This window comes from Amphiprion ocellaris, chromosome 22 (assembly GCF_022539595.1).
Source record: "Amphiprion ocellaris isolate individual 3 ecotype Okinawa chromosome 22, ASM2253959v1, whole genome shotgun sequence".
NCBI classification, from domain to species: Eukaryota; Metazoa; Chordata; class Actinopteri; family Pomacentridae; genus Amphiprion; species Amphiprion ocellaris.
Genome location: NC_072787.1, coordinates 28,587,391 through 28,608,065, shown reverse-complemented (window position 1 = coordinate 28,608,065; position 20,675 = coordinate 28,587,391). Strand labels below are relative to the sequence as shown.

The 20,675-nt window shown below is 43.9% G+C and overlaps 2 protein-coding genes across 11 annotated transcripts; both read left to right on the top strand.

Annotated features, from left to right (window-relative positions):
- The first annotated feature begins 60 nt into the window (after nucleotides 1-60).
- LOC111567006 (synaptonemal complex protein 2-like) lies at nucleotides 61-12,268 on the top strand. 9 transcript variants are annotated; one of them, XR_008600471.1, is made up of 27 exons: nucleotides 63-218; nucleotides 702-821; nucleotides 1,429-1,542; nucleotides 1,642-1,746; nucleotides 2,021-2,045; nucleotides 2,169-2,248; nucleotides 2,320-2,402; nucleotides 2,498-2,532; nucleotides 3,449-3,591; nucleotides 3,669-3,721; nucleotides 3,800-3,845; nucleotides 3,930-4,022; nucleotides 4,203-4,275; nucleotides 4,682-4,809; nucleotides 5,128-5,248; nucleotides 5,908-5,957; nucleotides 6,023-6,092; nucleotides 9,144-9,295; nucleotides 9,407-9,440; nucleotides 9,743-9,835; nucleotides 9,925-10,031; nucleotides 10,129-10,223; nucleotides 10,578-10,677; nucleotides 10,767-10,825; nucleotides 11,099-11,229; nucleotides 11,366-11,480; nucleotides 12,132-12,268. XR_008600471.1 is itself a non-coding variant. In XM_023267843.3 (25 exons), exons 2-25 carry the CDS (start codon nucleotides 739-741, stop codon nucleotides 11,151-11,153), a joined length of 1,926 nt encoding a protein of 641 aa, XP_023123611.1. In that variant the 5' UTR covers nucleotides 63-218; nucleotides 702-738; the 3' UTR covers nucleotides 11,154-11,326. The 9 variants fall into 9 exon arrangements, 4 of the variants coding, with proteins under 4 accessions (XP_023123611.1, XP_023123607.2, XP_023123606.2 ...); XM_023267843.3 differs by lacking the exons at nucleotides 11,366-11,480; nucleotides 12,132-12,268 and having other exon boundaries at nucleotides 1,500-1,542; nucleotides 11,099-11,326; XM_023267839.3 differs by lacking the exons at nucleotides 11,366-11,480; nucleotides 12,132-12,268 and having other exon boundaries at nucleotides 9,410-9,440; nucleotides 11,099-11,326.
- On the top strand, nucleotides 12,235-20,482 carry LOC111567001 (guanine nucleotide-binding protein G(olf) subunit alpha-like). Of its 2 annotated transcripts, XM_023267833.3 has the most exons (13): nucleotides 12,235-12,450; nucleotides 13,722-13,862; nucleotides 13,992-14,064; nucleotides 14,747-14,801; nucleotides 15,094-15,213; nucleotides 16,392-16,489; nucleotides 16,862-16,916; nucleotides 18,163-18,236; nucleotides 18,315-18,373; nucleotides 18,454-18,574; nucleotides 18,986-19,116; nucleotides 19,210-19,277; nucleotides 19,978-20,482. In XM_023267833.3, the coding sequence occupies exons 2-13, from the start codon at nucleotides 13,727-13,729 to the stop codon at nucleotides 20,122-20,124; spliced, it is 1,137 nt and encodes a 378-aa protein (XP_023123601.1). In that variant the 5' UTR covers nucleotides 12,235-12,450; nucleotides 13,722-13,726; the 3' UTR covers nucleotides 20,125-20,482. The 2 variants fall into 2 exon arrangements, with proteins under 2 accessions (XP_023123601.1, XP_035802970.1); XM_035947077.2 differs by having other exon boundaries at nucleotides 12,311-12,450; nucleotides 18,986-19,277.
- Nucleotides 20,483-20,675: the final 193 nt, after the last annotated feature.

The window sequence follows — 20,675 nt, the reverse complement described above, 5'->3', positions numbered from 1 at the left end:
TTAATTATTGACGTCATTAAACTCTTTACATGTTTGTCGTCACGGAGACGAAGCTGCACCTTTGCACACATGTGACGTTTAGTTTTAATGATGATGATCCCGCTGATATCCCTCCGCCGGGACTACTTTCTCTCTGTGCTGCTGCGTGGCCACGGCTCTGATGAGTTAATTAGCGGCAGCTGTGCGCGTTCCCGACACGCCGCCGACGGAGAGAGATGGTAAAGAACCGGATTAATCTGATTATTGATGATCGATTGATTGTAAATGTGACTGACTGATTCTGACTGGCTGCTGGACGAACGACGTTGTTGATCAGTGTGACGTCAGAGTGGGTTCTAATAACGATCAATAATCGGCATTGATCAGCGGAACGTTCCACTTCCCGCTAATGGAGATGATGTTCTGTCCTGCTGCGCCCCCTGCTGAAGGTTCTCTAGAGGTTCAGGGTGGAACAGATCCACAGAACACAGAACGTTCCCCAGGTTCAAATTCTGCTGTTTAGGGCCAATTTAAGGTTCTCAGGAAACAGTTTCCGCTGTTCTAATGGAGAACCTGTTCTGTTTAGTTTAATGTTCTGATGGAGAACCTGTTCTGTTTAGTTTAATGTTCTGATGGAGAACCTGTTCTGTTTAGTTTAATGTTCTGATGGAGAACCTGTTCTGTTCAGTTTAATGTTCTGATGGAGAACCTGTTCTGTTTAGTTTAAGGTTCTAATGGAGAACTGTCTCCATCGTGGAGATGCAGCTCAGCTGGTTTCTTTGTTGCGTCGTGAAGGACTCACCACCACCACCGTCACCAGGCTGGACATACTGGTTACCAAGGTAACGGGGAACACCGTGTCTTTGTTTATTTGTTTGTTTGTTTCAGGACCTGTGTGGATCTGGTTTATTTGTTTGTTTGTTTGTTTCAGGACCTGTGTGGATCTGGTTTGTTTGTTTGTTTGTTTCAGGACCTGTGTGGATCTAGCTTATTTGTTTGTATGTTTATTTATTTACTCATTTGTTTCAGGACCTGTGTAGATCTGGTTTGTTTGTTTGTTTGTTTGTTTGTTTGTTTCAGGACTTGTGTTGATCTGGTTTATTTGTTTGTTTGTTTGTTTGAGGACCTGTGTGGATCTGGTTTATTTGTTTGTTTGTTTATTTATTTGTTTGGTTGTTTGTTTGTTTCAGGACCTGTGTAGATCTGGTTTATTTATTTATTTATTTATTTATTTACTTATTTATTTATTTATTTATTTATTTATTTATTTGTTTATTTATTTAGTTATTTAGTTATTTAGTTATTTGTTTGTTTATTTCTTTGTTTGTTTATTTGTTTCAGCACCTGTGTAGATCTGGTTTGTTTATGTATTTATTTATTTGTTTGTTTATTTCAGGACCTTGTGGATATGGTTTGTTTTTTGTTTATTTATTTATTTGTTTGTTTCAGGACCTGTGTGGATCTCACTTCAGCAGAGTTCTGGTGGTTTTAAAGTCTTTAATGATTTTGTCTGAAAACAGAAATGACCTGCAGACGCTCCTCAGCCTCGGACTGACAGCAAAGGTCTGATTGATCTGTATTTATCTGATTGATCTGATTGATCTGTATTGATCAGGTGATCGGTGATGTAATCAGGTTGTATTGATCATTGATTGTTTTTAGGTGTTGCTGTGGTTCGAGGCGGTCGCTGACCTGCTGACCTCTGACCTCCACAGAGGCTCCGCACCCCTGCTGAGTCTCACTGAGGTGATGTTTGACTACTTCCTGGTGAGCAGCATGCTGAGTAATGGTGTTTGGTCTCAGGGCAGGTGACTCCACCGGCCAATGAGAACACTCGTTTGGAATGACTCTAATGAGGTTCACTGAGACTGATTTCAGAGGCTATAATTTACAGACGTTCCCTAAATGCCTCACAGTCACCAGTAGATGCTGCATATCACGTTAACCAGAGAGATGCTTAACAGACATGATGAACAGAACTAACCTGTCTGTCTGTCTCTGTTTGTCTGTCTGTCTGTCTGCCTGTCTGCCTGTCTGTCAGATGTTGGGTCAAGATTCTCTCCCAGGTTTGTTTTTTCTTTCCACCATTTGATTGTGTTCTCAGTTTAAATTTTGACTTTAAAACCCTGACTGACTGTCTGTCTGTCTGTCTGTCTGTCTGTCTGTCTGTCTGTCTGTCTTTCTTGCAGTCAGTCAGCTGTCTGTGGTTCTTCTTCAGTTGGCTCAATTCACTCTGGAACCTGAAATCAACTTCCCTCTGAGACTGCAGGTAACCATGGAAACAACCTGTACTGGTCTGTACTGGTCTGTACTGGTCTGAAATCATTTCTCTGGTTCCAGTCCATCAAAACCTTCAACAGCATCGTGGAGTCTCTGAGCCGAGAACAGAGGAGGGAGATCCAGAACGAGAACAACCAGATCCTGTAATGCTTTAGTACCACTGCAGTACCGTAATACTACTGTAATACTGTAATACTGTAGTACTACTACAGTACAGTAATACTATGTTGTCTCTCAGCTCTCAGGTGGCAGCAGCCGTTCTCACAGTTGGAGGTGAGTTTCTGTTGTCCAGGTCTAAAGTCTCGTCCAGGTGTAACGTCTAGTCCAAGTGTAACGTCTCGCCCAGGTGTAACGTCTCGTCCAGGTGTAATGTCTTTTCCAGGTGTAATGTCTCGTCCAGGTGTAATGTCTTTTCCAGGTGTAACGTCTCGTCCAGGTGTAACGTCTCGTCCAGGTGTAACGTCTCGTACAGGTGTGACGTCTTTTCCAGGTGTAACTTCTCGTCCAGGTGTAATGTCTCGTCCAGGTGTAATGTCTTTTCCAGGTGTAACGTCTCGTCAAGGTGTAACGTCTCGTCAAGGTGTAACGTCTCTTCCAGGTGTAACATCTCATCCAGGTGTAACGTCTTTTCCAGGTGTAACGTCTCGTCCAGGTGTAACGTCTCGTCCAGGTGTAACGCCTTTCCCAGGTGTAACGTCTAGTCCAAGTGTAATGTCTCGCCCAGGTGTAACGTCTCGTCCAGGTGTAATGTCTTTTCCAGGTGTAATGTCTCGTCCAGGTGTAATGTCTTTTCCAGGTGTAACGTCTCGTCCAGGTGTAACGTCTCTTCCAGGTGTAACGTCTCGTCCAGGTGTAACGTCTTTTCCAGGTGTAACGTCTCGTCCAGGTGTAACGTCTCGTCCAGGTGTAATGTCTCGTCCAGGTGTAATGTCTTGTCCAGGTGTAATGTCTTTTCCAGGTGTAACGTCTCGTCAAGGTGTAACGTCTCGTCAAGGTGTAACGTCTCGTCCAGGTGTAACGTCTCTTCCAGGTATAACGTCTCGTCCAGGTGTAACGTCTTTTCCAGGTGTAACGTCTCGTCCAGGTGTAACGTCTCGTCCAGGTGTGATGTCTTGTCCAGGTGTAAAGTCTCGTCCAGGTGTGTCCTCCAGTGGACCAGGGGCCATGTTTGTAGTCCTCTGTGTTTCAGACTACGAGCTGCAGGCAAGCCTATCAGAGGTTCTGTGTCGTCTGACTCCACGCAGGGAGAGACAGCAGAGAGCCAATCAGTGGTTCTCCAACCGTGACATCAGCGATGCCTTCTGTGACATCAGAGACGCAGAGTTTGAGGTGGTGAGTGACCTGTCTGTCTGATCACCTGTCTGTCTGATCACCTGTCTGTCTGTCTGATCACCTGTCTGTCTCTCCAGGACTGCAGACGTTTCCTGAACTTCGTTAACTGTTACCATGGAGACCAGAGACGGTAAACACCCCACAACCTGAATGATGTGAACCTCCTGAACTCCTCTGATGTTCTTTCTCCCTGCATGCTGTCTGTCAGGGTCTACACCTTCCCCTGCCTGAGAGCCTTCCTCAGCTCCACCCAGGTAAACATCTCACCTGTCTGACCTCCATGGTTGCTCTGGTTCTCCTCACATCTACTTCTCCTCACATCTGGTTCCTCCTTCCAGCTGTTTGCACCAAAAGACGACAAACTGGATGAGTTCTGGATCGACTTCAACGTGGGCTCAGGATGTGTGAGTTTCTTCATCGATGAACCTCAGGTACAAAACTCTATTGTGTAGTACTGAGTACTCGGTCTGTAGTACTGAGTACTCCAGACACTTCTGTCTGGACAAAAGAACAGCTGGGAAACACCAGGAGATCAGCTGGAGAACATCTGAGGAACTTCTGAGGAACATCTGTTAAAAGTTGTCCACAGTGAGGTTCCGTTCATGTTTCAGGGTTTTCTGTGGGGATCCATCCACCTGCTAAAGGAGGACGTGGATCATTACAGCTTGCAGGACAAAGATGACGGTCAGAACATCTCAGAACATCTCAGAACACCTCAGAACACCTCAGAACATCACAGACCATCACAGAACACCACAATCTAGAGTCCTGCAGCTCTATAGAAACAGAACAACCATGAAGAAGGATTAGAACTCTGAATGTCTTCTGTCTGTAGGACTCAGAATGATGGAGACCAGAAAAAAAATCTTTGATTATTATTCCATAAAAACAGAAAATCCAGGAACCTTCATGTCCACCATGTTCCCTCAGATGTTTAAACTCTGAACTAATGTTGTCTCCTCATGCTTCTGAAGAGGTTCTGTTTCTCCTGGAGCTCCCACCGTCTCCTCATCCAGTAGATAAAATCTGTTGATCTGTTTTCAGTCTCTCATGTTTTTGTCTTTGTGTTTCCCATGATGCACTGGGGCAGAGACGGTCCTCAGCGTCCAGCTGAACAATCCCATCATGCACCAGGACAGCAGAGGACAGACGGTGGAGCTGAGCTTCAGCTGTGGACTTCACAGAGAGCTGGAGGAGGCAGCTGGGAGGGTCTTCATGGTACCACCAACATTCTACTCTTCATTTGTCAGAACATCTCAGTTTGTGTTGATCTTCTCAGTGGTTCAGCTGCAGTCACATGGTCTTCCTCAGCAGACAGGTGTCTCCACAGGTGGTCTAAGCATCCTCAGGTGTCTCCACAGGTGGTCTAACCATCCTCAGGTGTCCCAGAGGTCCAGTTTATCTGAGACCTTAGAAACATCTGCAGACAAAGAAAAAACAAAGACTGCAACGAATCACTTCTTGTTCAAAGCTCGGACAGAATGGATTTAAGAAGACATGTTAATGATGTCATGCTGATGATGTCACTGTTGACAGAAAGTGCAGCGGTCCCCTCATCCTCCAGATGGTGGTCCGGTCCAGGCCTCCCCCTCAGCAGGCAGACTCAGTGGTCGATCCTACAGCCGCAAGAAAGCACCGAGCAAGAGTCAGCTGAGGAGTGAGTCATCAAGCCTGCTGATGTCACCGCATTACATCATCAGCAATGTTTATTACATCATCAACAACGTTTATTACATCATCAACGTTTATTACAGCATCATCAATGTTTATTACATCATCAGCAACATTATTACATCAACAACATTTATGACATCATCAACAATGTTTATTACATCATCAACAACACTTATTTTCTCATCAGCATTTATTCTGTCATCATCAACGTTTATTACATCATCAGCAGTGTTTATTATGTCATAAACGTTGATGATGTCATCAGTGATCATACTTTCCCACATTAATTCATAAGTTTCTCTGTTCATTTCTCTGCTTGTTCTTATTGATTATTGATCAGATAATATCCATAAAGTATCAATAACTTCCAATCATTTCCTTTCAAAATGAATTCTTTATTTTCTGCACCTTTATATTAAAAACAAATGTGAAATATTTCATGTTCAGAAAACATTTTTACCTGAGAAAATTCAAATCAACTGTTTGGTTCAAACTAAATGTAAAAATCTGAGTTTTAGCTTTGAGGCTGAAACGTAGAAACATTGTAGAAACATTGCAAAAGCGTTGTAGAAACATTGTAGACTGTCTTTAATGAAACGTTTGTTCATATAAACAAAGGGTTTTCTGTCTGTCTGTCCATAGTTTTACCGCTGTCGCCTCCGAGGAGCGAAGAAGACTTCGCCGTATTGACGGTAACCACACTGACACAAACAAACAGTTGTTTATAAAGTCTGACCACCACTTTTCTGTATTTCAGCTGAAAACCAGAAACAGAGGAGAGATCCTGTTTGATCAGATCAGAAACTCCACTCCTACCACAGCCCACTGTGAGTCAGCTGTTTACACCTTTACTGCTGTAAACAACAACATGTAAACAACAGGCTGTAAACAACAGACCGTAAACAACAAGCTGTAAACAACAGGCTGTAAACAACAATCTGTAAACAACAGACTGTAAACAACAAGCTGTAAATAGGCTGTAAACGGGCTGTAAACAAGCTGTAAACAACAGACTGTAAACAACAACATTTAAACAAGCTGTAAATAACAGACTTTAAACAACAGGTTGTAAACAACAAGCTGTAAATAACAGACCGTAAACAATAAGCTGTAAACAACAGGCTGTAAACAACAGACCGTAAACAACAAGCTGTAAACAACAAGCTGTAAACAACAGGCTGTAAACAACAAGCTGTAAACAACAAGCTGTAAACAACAGACCATGCACAACAAGCTGTAAACAACAGACCATAAACAACAAGCTGTAAACAACAGACCGTACACAATGAGCTGTAAACAACAGGCCATAAACAAAAAGCTATAAACAACAGGCTGTAAACAACAATCTGTAAATAACAGACTATAAACAACAAGCTGTAAACAACAGACTGTAAACAACAACATGTAAACAAGCTGTAAATAACAGACTTTAAACAACAAGCTGTAAACAACAGACCGTACACAACAAGCTGTAAACAACAGGCTGTGAACAACAAGCTGTAAACAACAGACCATACACAACAGGCTGTAAACAACAAGCTGTAAACAAGAAGCTGTAAAGAACAGGCTGTAAACAACAACATGTTAACAACAAGCTGTAAACAACAGACTGTAAATAGACTACAGTGGGTACGGAAAGTATTCAGACCCCTTTAAATTTTTCACTCTTTGTTTCATTGCAGCCATTTGCTAAAATCAAAAAAGTTCATTTTATTTCTCATTAATGTACACTCAGCACCCTATCTTGACAGAAAAAAACAGAAATGTAGAAATTTTTGCAAATTTATTAAAAAAGAAAAACTGAAATATCACACGGTCATAAGTATTCAGACCCTTTGCTCAGTATTGAGTAGAAGCACCCTTTTGAGCTAGTACAGCCATGAGTCTTCTTGGGAATGATGCAACAAGTTTTTCACACCTGGATTTGGGGATCCTCTGCCATTCTTCCTTGCAGATCCTCTCCAGTTCTGTCAGGTTGGATGGTGAACGTTGGTGGACAGCCATTTTCAGATCTCTCCAGAGATGCTCAATTGGGTTTAGGTCAGGGCTCTGGCTGGGCCAGTCAAGAATGGTCACAGAGTTGTTCCGAAGCCACTCCTTTGTTATTTTAGCTGTGTGCTTAGGGTCATTGTCTTGTTGGAAGGTGAACCTTCGGCCCAGTCTGAGGTCCAGAGCACTCTGGAAGAGGTTTTCTTCCAGGATATCTCTGTACTTGACCGCATTCATCTTTCCTTCAATTGCAACCAGTCGTCCTGTCCCTGCAGCTGAAAAACACCCCCATAGCATGATGCTGCCACCACCATGTTTCACTGTTGGGATGGTATTGGGCAGGTGATGAGCAGTGCCTGCTTTTCTCCACACATACCGCTTAGAATTAATGCCAAAAAGTTCAATCTTGGTCTCATCAGATCAGAGAATCTTATTTCTCATAGTCTGGGAGTCCTTCATGTGTTTTTTGGCAAACTCTATGTGGGCTTTCATATGTCTTGCACTGAGGAGAGGCTTCCATCGGGCCACTCTGCCATAAAGGCCCGACTGGTGGAGGGCTGCAGTGATAGTTGACTTTGTGGAACTTTCTCCCATCTCCCTGCTGCATCTCTGGAGCTCAGCCACGGTGATCTTTGGGTTCTTCTTTACCTCTCTCACCAAGGCTCTTCTCCCACGATTGCTCAGTTTGGCTGGACGGCCAGGTCTAGGAAGAGTTCTGGTCGTCCCAAACTTCTTCCATTTAAGGATTATGGAGGCCACTGTGCTCTTAGGAACCTTGAGTGCTGCAGAAATTCTTTTGTAACCTTGGCCAGATCTGTGCCTTGCCACAATTCTGTCTCTGAGCTCCTTGGGCAGTTCCTTCCACCTCATGATTCTCATTTGCTCTGACATGCACTGTGAGCTGTAAGGTCTTATATAGACAGGTGTGTGCCTTTCCTAATCAAGTCCAATCAGTTTAATTAAACACAGCTGGACTCCAATGAAGAAGTAGAACCATCTCAAGGAGGATCAGAAGAAATGGACCACAGGTGAGTTAAATATGAGTGTCACAGTAAAGGGTCTGAATACTTATGACCATGTGATATTTCAGTTTTTCTTTTTTAATAAATTTGCAAAAATTTCTGCATTTCTGTTTCTTTCTGTCAAGATAGGGTGCTGAGTGTACATTAATGAGAATAAAATGAACTTTTTTGATTTTAGCAAATGGCTGCAATGAAACAAAGAGTGAAAAATTTAAAGGGATCTGAATACTTTCCGTACCCACTGTATAAACAACAAGCTGTAAACAACAGACTGTAAACAACAACATGTAAACAAGCTGTAAATAACAGACTTTAAACAACAAGCTGTAAACAACAGACCGTACACAACAAGCTGTAAACAACAGGCTGTGAACAACAAGCTGTAAACAACAGACCATACACAACAGGCTGTAAACAACAGGCTGTAAACAACAGGCTGTAAACAACAAGCTGTAAACAGCAGACTGTAAACAAGAAGCTGTAAAGAACAGGCTGTAAGCAACAACATGTTAACAACAAGCTGTAAACAACAGACTGTAAACAGACTTTAAACAATAAGCTGTAAACAACAAGCTGTAAACAACAGGTTGTAAACAACAGGCTGTAAACAACAACATGTTAACAACAAGCTGTAAACATTGTTACATAAGCTGCTGTAACAATGTAAATTTCCCCTGGCGTGGGGAGAAATAAAGGACTTATCTTATCTTAAACAACAGACTAAACAACCGATTGTAAACAACAACATGTAAACAACAGACAGTAAACAACAAGCTGTAACAGACTGTAAACAACGGACTGTAAACAACAATATGTAAACAAGGTATAGGTTGATGTTGACCATATCTGCTGTCTGTCTGAATCCAGCTGGTTTCCAGGTAAATGCTGATCTGACTGATAATGTCGACGCCCCTGAAGCCCACCTGTCTGGTTCCACACCACCCGACTCAGGTGTTCCTGAGTGCGTGGAGCTCCAGGTCTCCAAGGAGTTCAGACGAAGCCACTCTCCATCAGAAAAGGTTTCTTTTAGTAGTTTTTCCTCAGTGAGAACTTCTGCTGTTCTCCTGGTTCTAAAGTGTTTCCTGGTTCTAAGGTGTTTCCTGGTTCTAAAGTGTTTCCTGTTTTCTCAGCAGGTGTTCAGGAAGAGAGAAGTTCCAGATTCAGGTGAGAACTTGTCATTCTGGAGGATCCTTTAGAAACACCAGAAGTCTGGAGAGTAGAGAATAAAATGACTCATCGTTACTGAGGATTGAAGACCAAATACCAGACATTTAACCATGTAGAGACATTTTTAACATGTCATAAATGCAGAACAAATGACTTCAACAGACAGATTTATAAAACTGAGAAGTGTCCTACTGACTCCAGACGATCTTATCGATGTAAACTTGGAACTTGCTGCTGGTTAGGGCTCTAAATACTGAACCAGTCAGTCAGAACTAAAATGAATCTGTGACTGTGGTCAGGTTACCTGTCAGACCAGACTGAGGGCACACCTGTCCACAAGAGGAGGGTGGAGCCTCAGCAGGAGGGGGAGGAGTCTAACTCAGCTCTCACAGGTACATTCTTCAGTTTATGGGTTTCATTTTGAAGGTAAAGTGTTCTATGGATCTGCTGCCGCTCACCTGTTCAGAGTGCTTATCTGAAGGGGTGGAGCCAACTGTGGAGAGTCAATTCTATGAAGGGGCGGAGCCTGTGTCAGACATCATGGCTTCCATCAGGACCTTCAGAGCAGAGCAGGAGCAATACTTCACTGTCAGTAACCTGTGGTGCTTCAATGTTTATGGATTATTGGCTGATCAGTGACTTCAAGGATCAATAAAGTGAAACTAATCAGTTAAAATGTTTGCAGGGCAGCTGGCACCGAGTGGAAGCTGAAGTTCTTCATTCTCTGAACAAGTGTCATCAAAACGTTTCCTCGCTGCTCAACGCTGTCCATCAACACAGGTACCGCCCACCTACACACCTGTCCATCAACACAGGTACCGCCCACCTGCACACCTGTCAATCAACACAAGTACCGCCCACCTGCACACCTGTCCATCAACACAAGTACCGCCCAACTGCACACCTGTCCATCAACACAAGTACCGCCCACCTGCACACCTGTCCATCAACACAAGTACTGCCAACACCTGTCCATCACACAGGTACCGCCCACAGGTACCGCCCACACCTGTCCATCACACAGGTACTGCCCACACCTGTCCATCTCACAGGTACCGCCCACACCTGTCAATCACACAGGTACTTCCCACCTGGAAACACCTGTCCCAGTGCTGAACCTGTGTTTGTCTGCAGGTTGTCTTTGCTGCAGAGCTTTGAGAGCAGCGTCTCTGATCAGCTGACCCAACTGGAAGAAAACTCAACTAACCTGAACTCCATCAACACTCAGTTCCTGGTACTCACTCTACAGTAATACTACAGTCGTACTACAGTAACAGTACAGTGATACTAATGATTCTGAACTCGTCCCTGTTTGTCCTGCAGAGTCTCTTCCAGTCTGAGATGCAGCGACTCTGCACCTTCTGCAACGAACACCTGCACAGGTAAGTCTGATCTGGTTTGAACCGGTTTTCTCTTAAACGTCTGATCTGGTTTGAACCAGTTTTCTCTCCAGGTCTGATCTGGTCTGAACCGATGTTGCTCAGACCTCATCACACTGTGAGGATGTGCTTTGGATCCAGTTTGAACCACTCGGTAAACTGGACCAAACTGGTTTGTCCTGTAAAGATGCTGAACTGGTTTAAATCTCTGGATCTGGTTTAAACCCTTTCAGACTGAATCTGGTTTGTAGCTGATTTCGTCTCTCGCTGCTTCAGGTTGAAGTCTCTGAAAGGTGAGAAGTCGGGGGCGGAGCATCGGTCCAGCCAATGACGGGGACCAGAAGAAGCTGTCCAATAAGGAAAAGCCTTTGTCCAGTTTGGTGTTCAGACTGGAAGAACTGGTCCCAGTCAGAACCTTCTTTCTACTTTCACTGGTTTTTGTGTTTCCATGTTTGAGTTAAAAGATCAGTTTCTGATGAACAAATAAAAAGTGTGCAAAGTTCATGAATTTGATTGGTTGTTGTTTTGATACTGCTGCATCAGCTGTTGCCATGGTGACAGGAAGTCTGGCAGGATGCAGTGATCTTAATGGGCCACCAGGTGGAGGCAGAACATCCACAGTGATTCAGAGAAGAACCTGATCAGCTGCTGCCCTCAGGTACGTCCTCTCAGTAATCAGATTACTTCTGTCTCTGGTATCAGATTACTAACTACAGGTTTAACTCAGGATCCACAGCAGGAACTCAGTGGAACTAAAGTAAGGTTCTTTGGTTCTCCTATACCTGCAGCTCTGATTAGTGGTACTATGACTCCTCAGGTGTTTCTCTTCCTCTGTTCAGTTCTTTTCCATGTGGAGCCATGATGCAGACATAGATAGACCCAGTCCATAGGTCCAGGACTGAGAAGGTTAATTTTAGAACCATGTTCATCAGTTAGACTGACTGGAATCACAGCTGGACTCTTTGGTTCTTTGAGTTTCTACTTTGGAATCTGAATTTTACTTCCAGTCTTTCTGATATGTTTGTTTCTGATGTTCATCAGAGAAAATACTCTGTTGTTAGAAGTGATGTGATTACTGTGAGGTACTCCAGTTTAGAATCCTGTGGACTTCCTGCTGTCATAGCTTGTATGTTTGGAAGCACGTTTCCTCTAACATGAAGGACTGAAAAGAGCCTCTATAGGAGGCTCATTTCAGTCTGTCTGAACCGGTTCCAGCTGGATCACTGAAGTCTCCTGGTCCAGACTCAGTTCTGGTCCAACATAGTCCAGACTGGAACCAGGAGAAAACTGGTTTGTGTTTGTGAATCAGCTGCTGGTCGTCAGGCAGCAAAGTGACACCAGAGGAAAAACAGAAGAATCCCCATGACAGCAGACTAATGAGAGGAGGCAGAGCTGCTCAGGTGTTTCACTGCTCAGAAACATCTCAGCACCAGCACTCGTCTGGATCTGTCCCTCTGAACCGGACCTGCTGGACCTTCTGGACCTACTGGACCTGCTGGACCTGCTGGATGCTGATTGGCTGCTGCTTTCTGCTGGTGTGTTTTTGTCTTTGTGGACTTTGATGGACGGACAGAGAGACGGACCGATCTGGACCCTCTGAGACACACGAGTGACTCCAACAGCAGCAGGTCAGTAAACTGGGACTGAACTGGGACCAACTGCTTTCATACTGGGTTTACTGGTTCCAGGAGTTCAGTTCAATTCAATTCAATTCAATTCACTTCAGTTCCAGGAGTGGAAGGAGAAGTAGAAGTAGTGGTACTTCATGTGAATATTCAGGAATCATTTTAAAATTCACGTTGAAGTAAAACTACAGATGTGTTTAAGATTTAATACCCAGACTGATTTTCTGGTTTTCTCCGTTGCTTTGAGGAAATTCAAGAAAAAAATTGGTTTGTCTGAAAAAAATAACCTATAGAGAACCTAAACTGGTTTAATCTAAACCTGGTGTCAGTTATTTACTGGTTCTAGTTGGTTACTTACTGGTTCCAGTTGGTTATTTACTGGCTCTAGTTATTTACTGGTTCCAGTTAGTTATTTACTGGTTCCAACTGGTTATTTACTGGTTCCAGCTGGCTATTTACTGATTCCAGTTGGTTATTTACTGGTTCCAGTTGGTTATTTACTGGTTCCAGTTGGTTATTTACTGGTTCCAGCTGGCTATTTACTGATTCCAGTTGGTTATTTACTGGTTCCAGTTGGTTATTTACTGGTTCCAGCTGGCTATTTACTGATTCCAGTTGGTTATTTACTGGTTCCAGCTGGTTATTTACTGGTTCCAGTTAGTCATTTACTGGTTCCAGCTGGTTATTTACTGGTTCTAGTTGGTTATTCATTGGTTCTAGTTGGTTATTTACTGCTTCCAGTTGGTTACTCACTGGTTTCAGTTGGCTATTTACTGGTTCCAGTTGGTTATTCACTGGTTCCAGCTGGTTATTTACTGGTTCCAGCTGGTTACCTATTGGTTCCAGATGGTTACTAACTGGTTCCAGTTGGTTATTTAGAGGTTCCAGTTGGTAATTTACTGGTTCCAGTTGGTAATTTACTGGTTCCTGTTGGTTATTTACTGGTTCCAGTTGGTTATTTACTGGTTCCAATTGGTTATTTACTGGTTCCAGTTAGTTATTTACTGGTTCCAACGGGTTATTTACTAATTTCCAGTTGGTTATTTACTGGTTCCAGTTGGTTATTTAGAGGTTCCAGTTGGTTATTTACTGGTTCCAGTTGGTTATTTAGAGGTCCCAGTTGGTTATTTACTGGTTCCAGTTGGATACTAACTGGTTCCAGTTGGTCATTTACTGGTTCCAGTTGGTTATTTAGAGGTTCCAGTTGGTTATTTACTGGTTCCAGCTGGTTATTTACTGGTTTCTAAGGGCCTTTCTTGTTTCTGTGGTTCCAGGTGAGATGGGCTGTCTGGGAGGGAAGACGGAAGAAGAACGACTGAATGAAAAAGCAAACAGAGAAGCGAACAAGAAGATCGAGAAGCAGCTGCAGAAAGAGAGACAGGCTTATAAAGCTACACACAGACTATTACTGCTGGGTGAGACACCTGTCTTTCTGTCTGTCTGTAACCCTAAGCCTGAGTGGAATTTTAGTTTTAGTCATGAAACTAACTCGACCTGCCTGTCTGTCTCTCCACCTGTCTGTCTGTCCACCTGTCTGTCTGCAGGAGCAGGAGAATCAGGTAAAAGTACAATAGTAAAGCAGATGAGGATTCTTCACGTCGACGGCTTCAATGCTGAGTGAGTTAAACCTTTCTTCCGTTGTTCTTACTGCTGGTTCTCAGAGGAACCAGATAAACTCTGCTGTCAGGTTACTGTAGGTTCTTCAGTGGTTCCTAGTGCTGGTTCTCAGAGGAACCAGATAAACTCTGTTGTCAGGTTACTGTAGGTTCTTCAGTGGTTCCTAGTGCTGGTTCTCAGAGGAACCAGACAAACTCTGCTGTCAGGTTACTGTAGGTTCTTCAGTGGTTCCTAGTGCTGGTTCTCAGAGGAACCAGATAAACTCTGCTGTCAGGTTACTGTAGGTTCTTCAGTGGTTCCTAGTGCTGGTTCTCAGAGGAACCAGATAAACTCTGTTGTCAGGTTACTGTAGGTTCTTCAGTGGTTCCTAGTGCTGGTTCTCAGAGGAACCAGACAAACTCTGCTGTCAGGTTACTGTAGGTTCTTCAGTGGTTCCTAGTGCTGGTTCTCAGAGGAACCAGATAAACTCTGCTGTCAGGTTACTGTAGGTTCTTCAGTGGTTCCTAGTGCTGGTTCTCAGAGGAACCAGATAAACTCTGTTGTCAGGTTACTGTAGGTTCTTCAGTGGTTCCTAGTGCTGGTTCTCAGAGGAACCAGATAAACTCTGGTATCAGGTTACTGTAGGTTCTGGATGTTCTCGTGACCTTGAGCGGGTTTCAGGGGTTCTGCTGTTGTTTTCCAGAGAGAAGCAGCAGAAGATTCAGGACATCAGGAAGAACGTGAAGGATGCCATCGTGGTAGGTCACATGACCCATTGCAGCATGATGTCCTTCACAGACCCTCTCTGATTGGTCAGCCACGTGAAAATGTATTGGAGGGTCCAGACTATCACCTGGTGACTGACAGTCCAGACAGCCAATCAGAGTGTGTGTGTGTGTGTGTGTGTGTGTGTGTGTGTGTGTGTGTGTGTGTGTGTGTGTGTGTGTGTGTGTGTGTGTGTGTGTGTGTGTCTGTGTCTGTGTCTGTGTGTGTCTGTGTGTCTGTGTGTCTGTGTGTGTGTGTGTGTGTGTCTGTGTGTGCGCGTTCCAGACAATCGTGTCGGCCATGAGCATGCTGACTCCGCCCATCCTTCTGGGTAACCCCGGCAACCAGTTCAGGGTCGACTACATCAGGAGCATCGCACCGCTGTCCGACTTCGAATACACCGAGGTAACACACACACACACAGGTGTGTCACTCAGGTGTTGGTTCCTCCTGGTGGGTGGTCCAGGTGTTGGTATCTCCAGGTGTGGGTCTTCCAGGTGTAGATCTGTATGTCTTCAGTGGGACCAGCATTGTGGAATGGATACGTGGGTGATCAGGTCCAACACAACGTAGATCTCTGATCCATTCCGTTTCTTGCTGTCAAGTAAAAATGAGACTTTCTGGGAGTTTTTGTGGTTTTTGCCTGAAGATTCTCAGTTTTTTGTTGTTGCTTCCTTGAATCTCCTCAATGTTCCAGAGAGGCTGAAGCAGAACCAGATGATCCTTCAGCAGCTTCATTCATCTGCAGCATTACAGATGAAGAACATGAACAAGAACATGCAGGAATATCAGGAGAAAATGCACAGAAGTCCTGCTGATTGATGAAGTCCATCTGTGGAGGTTTTCTAGAAGTTGGTGCTGTTGGAGCTGCAGTGGAACATTCTCCTGAAGAGTTCCTGAGACTACCAGGTGACCTGATGTGGAACAGTTTGGGACTAAAGAGGTTCCTTTAAGAGGCACCAGGAGACCGGCTGAAGGCTTGTTTGTTTTAATGATGTTAATGACATGATGTAACGAGTTCCCTGAGACGTCCTGCTCACCTGAGGCCTCATTATCCAAACAGCTCCGTCCCCCAGGACCTCACACACACAAAACAAACCTCTCTAAACTCTGCTGCTGATTGGCCCAGCAGACTCACACACTCCAAGGTGCTGTGGCTGCTGTCCAATCACACGGCGTCACACTGATGCGGTCACCTGAAGACTCGACATGTGACTGCAGGCCTTAAGGCTTCTTATCACACCACCTGCCAAAAGTATGTGGACACCTGACTGTTATTACGATCAGGATTAGTAGAGAACATTCTGATTGAATGAAACACATTCTGTGTTCTGAAGTATGAGGACTACTCAGCATTACATGTTCATCTGGAACACACTACCTGGTCAGAAGTATGTGAACACCTGAACGTTGCAGCATGGATGCTTGATATGGTGTTGATGCCACAGGGTGTCCACATACTTTTGGCTGCATGCTATAACTAACCAGCATCACAACTGGTAACTGACTGAGGTGTTTATACAGTAACCTCAGCGTACTATCAGAAGCAGGGGGCGCTAACTTCTGTGTTCTCTGTCTCTCAGGAGTTCTTTGAGCATGCTCAGAAGCTGTGGGAAGATGAGGGAGTGAAGGCGTGCTATGCACGCTCCAACGAATATCAGCTGATCGACTGCGCCCAGTAGTAAGTCTTCATTTACAAACCGTGTTCCCAGGAACCTGAACCTAAACATGAACCTAAACCTGAATCTAAACCTAAACCTAATCTTAAACCCGAACCTGAACCTGAACCTGAACCTAAACTTAAACTTCAACCTGAACCTAAACCCGAACCTGAACCTGAACATAAACCTGACCATAAACCTGAACCTAAACCTGAACCTGAACTTGACCCTGAAACTAATCCTGGACCTGTGCCTGGTCCTCATGAAGATAGTGACATTTAAATTCCCAGCAACCAATCAGAACTCCACTTACCATCAGCTGATTGGCTGAGGAGGACTGAACGAACAGCTGCTGATACCAGATCCAGATGTTTCCATCTTGTGCCTTGCAGCTTCCTGAACAGGTTGGACTCGGTGAGGAGGACCGACTACACACCTACTGACCAGGTAACCAATCAGAACCTCCTCAGAACATCTGGTTCTTCACCTGCAGGAACTTTATCAATGATCAGAGTTCTACCTTCATACTGGGATATTTCCAGAGTTCCAGTTGTCGGTAGGTCTGCTCTAGAACTTTCTCCAGTTGTCGGTAGGTCTACTCCAGAACTTTCTACAGTTGTCGGTAGGTCTACTCTAGAACTTTCTACAGTTGTCGGTAGGTCTGCTTTAGAACTTTCTACAGTTGTCGGTAGGTCTGCTCTAGAACTTTCTACATTTGTCGGTAGGTCTGCTCTAGAACTTTCTCCAGTTGTCGGTAGGTCACCGCTAGAACTTTCTCCAGTTGTCGGTAGGTCTATTCTAGAACTTTCTCCAGTTGTTGGTAGGTCTACTCCAGAACTTTCTCCAGCTGTCGGTAGGTCACCGCTAGAACTTTCTCCAGCTGTCGGTAGGTCTACTCTAGAACTTTCTCCAGTTGTCGGTAGGTCTGCTCTAGAACTTTCTCCAGTTGTCAGTAGGTCACCTCTAGAACTTTCTCCAGTGGTCGGTAGGTCTACTCCAGAACTTTCTCCAGCTGTCGGTAGGTCTACTCTAGAACTTTCTCCAGGGAACGTTCTCCTTTCCTGCTTCCAGTCTTTAAGTTTAGTCTCACTTAGAACATTCCAGGTCCTTGAAGTTCATAGAGGTGGGTCCAGATTTATCACTTTTTAATGGACTTTTCCAGAACATCATCAGTCCAGCAGATAGAACCATGACATTTAGGAGGAGAAACATCTGAGTTCTGGTAGAAACTGACACCAGATCAATTTAAATCCATCCAGGTGTCTCAGTCTGAACACTGGATCTGATTTGTGTTCATTTTCTCTATCATCAGTATTATGGGATGTATCGTAGTGATCATCAGTATTATGGGATGTATCCTAGTGAGGTCATCAGTATTATGGGATGTATCCTAGTGTGAACAGTTTAGAGTCCTAGAAACAATCACTGGTTCCCTGGATGTGTTTCTGTTTCTGATAATCCGTCACAGGAACCTTTAAAAGGTCATTGAGGGTGAACTGTAATGTTGGTAGGTGGTTGGTCAGAACTATTAGAGACCATGGAGGAAGACACCAGGATCATCTAGAGATCCTGGTTATTGTAGATCTAAAATCAGCTGGTCTGAGGTCAGATCAGAACTTTGTTTCGATTCACTTGATTTAATATGAATGAACCTCTTCTTCTTCTCCTTCTTCTCCATCTTCTTCTTCTTCAGGACTTGTTGCGCTGCAGAGTTTTGACTTCAGGGATTTTTGAAACCAGGTTTCAGGTGGACAAAGTCAACTTCCAGTGAGTACCCCTTTCTTTAAGCCCTTACTGTTGCCATGGTTTCCAGATGTTTGTCCTCAGTGTGTGTCTGTGTGTCAGTATGTTCGATGTAGGAGGACAGAGGGACGAGCGCAGGAAGTGGATCCAGTGCTTCAATGGTGAGACAAACACTGATCAATGAGAGGTCACTGAAATGCAGCAGCAGAGCTGATTGGTCTGTCCGTCTGTCCATCTGCAGATGTCACCGCCATCATCTTCGTCGCCGCCAGCAGCAGCTACAATATGGTGATCAGAGAGGACAACTCCACCAATCGGCTGAGAGAGTCTCTGGACCTCTTCAGATCCATCTGGACCAACAGGTTCAGTGTTTACTCTCTCTGCTCTCTGATTGGTTGTAGATATAACCCTCTCTGCTCTGTGATTGGCTACTGTTAACCCTCTCTGCTCTCTGATTGGCTGTGGTTAACCCTCTCTACTCTCTGATTGGTTGTAGATAACTCTCTCTACTCTCTGATTGGTTGTAGTTAACCCTCTCTGCTCTCTGATTGGTTGTAGATAACCCTCTACTCCCTGATTGGTTGTAGTTAACTCTCTCTGCTCTCTGATTGGTTGTAGTTAACTCTCTCTACTCTCTGATTGGTTGTAGTTAACCCTCTCTGCTCTCTGATTGGCTGTAGTTGACCCTCTCTACTCTCTGATTGGTTGTAGTTAACCCTCTCTGCTCTCTGATTGGCTGTAGATAACCCTCTCTGCTCTCTGATTGGCTGCAGGTTCCTGAAGACCATCTCTGTCATCTTGTTCCTGAACAAACAAGATGTTCTGGCTGAGAAAATTCTGGCTGGAAAATCTAAACTGGAGGATTATTTTCCTGAATACACCAACTACCAGGTTCCTGTTGACGGTAAAAACACACACACATACCAACACATACATGTACTAACACACATGTTGCATGTGAACACACCTGCTGACATCACTGACTCTGTAATTCCAGCTGTTCCAGATGCTGATGAAGACCCCAAAGTGACCAGAGCCAAGTTCTTCATCAGAGACGAGTTTCTGGTAACAACACACCAAAGCAGCCACATGTGGAATCTGACACGTTAAACTGACATGTTGAATCGGACATGTTAAACTGACATGTTGAATCTGATACGGTAAACTGACATGTTGAATCTGACACATTGAACTACATGTTGAATCTGACACATTAAACTGACATCAATCAATCTGACATGTTAATTGATATGTTAAATCTGACATGCTGAATCAGATGTGTTGACAATGACATGTTGAATCTGACATGTTAAACTAACATGTTGAATGTGACACATTAGACTTACATGTTGAATCTGACATGTTAAGCTGACATGTTGAATCTGACACATTAAACATGTTGAATCTGACATGTTTAACTAACACGTTCAGTCTGACATGTTAAGCTGACATGTTGAATCTGACACATTAAACATGTTGAATCTGACATGTTTAACTAACATGTTGAATCTGACATGTTAAGCTGACATGTTGAATCTGACACATTAAACATGTTGAATCTGACATGTTTAACTAATGTTGAATATGATGTTAAATATGTTGAATCTGACATGTTAAATTGACAAGTTAGATCTGACATATTGAATCAGAAGTGTTGACACTGACATGTTTAAACTGATGTTAAATTGACACATTAAAGAAGAATGTTGATACTGACACGTTAGAGAAGCATGTTGAAATTGACATGCGTGCTGTCATGTTTCAGAGGATCAGCACGGCCAGCGGTGACGGGAAACACTACTGCTATCCTCACTTCACCTGCGCCGTTGACACCGAGAACATCCGTCGCGTCTTCAACGACTGTCGTGACATCATCCAGCGCATGCACCTACGGCAGTACGAGCTGCTCTGATTGGCTGGCAGCTCACCTGGCTCTGCCCCCTGCTGAAGGACTGATGTGATGTGTAATAATCAGTGGTAATAGGTGATCGATCTGATAGATCCTCGTGTTTCCGCTGCATGTAACCTGACATTTATTGATTAGTGATTATTAGGACAGATGGAGTCTCCGTGTTGCTGTGTTTCTGTGCCTCATGCAGGGGATTGTGGGTAATGCAGTTGTGATGAACAGGCTGTGGCAGGGGCGGGGCTTAGACATGAAATTTGAATATATTTTTACATGTTTCTGAACTTGCTGTAGTGTTTATTAATATCATGTTTTAGATTTAATAACAGCTGAATCTAAATAAATACTTTAAATCCCAAATGAGCATCTATATGAACACAGACTCAAACTGTAAAACTTTTATTCTGGTCTTCTACTCAGAGATGGACCCGGTTCCACTTTACCCTGAAGAACACATTTATTAGAACTTTATTCTCAGCAGAACTAGTCAGCTGTGGTCTTCAGGGACCTTCAGAACTTCCTCATGGAGCTGGAGACACCTGACAGGTAGCACACCT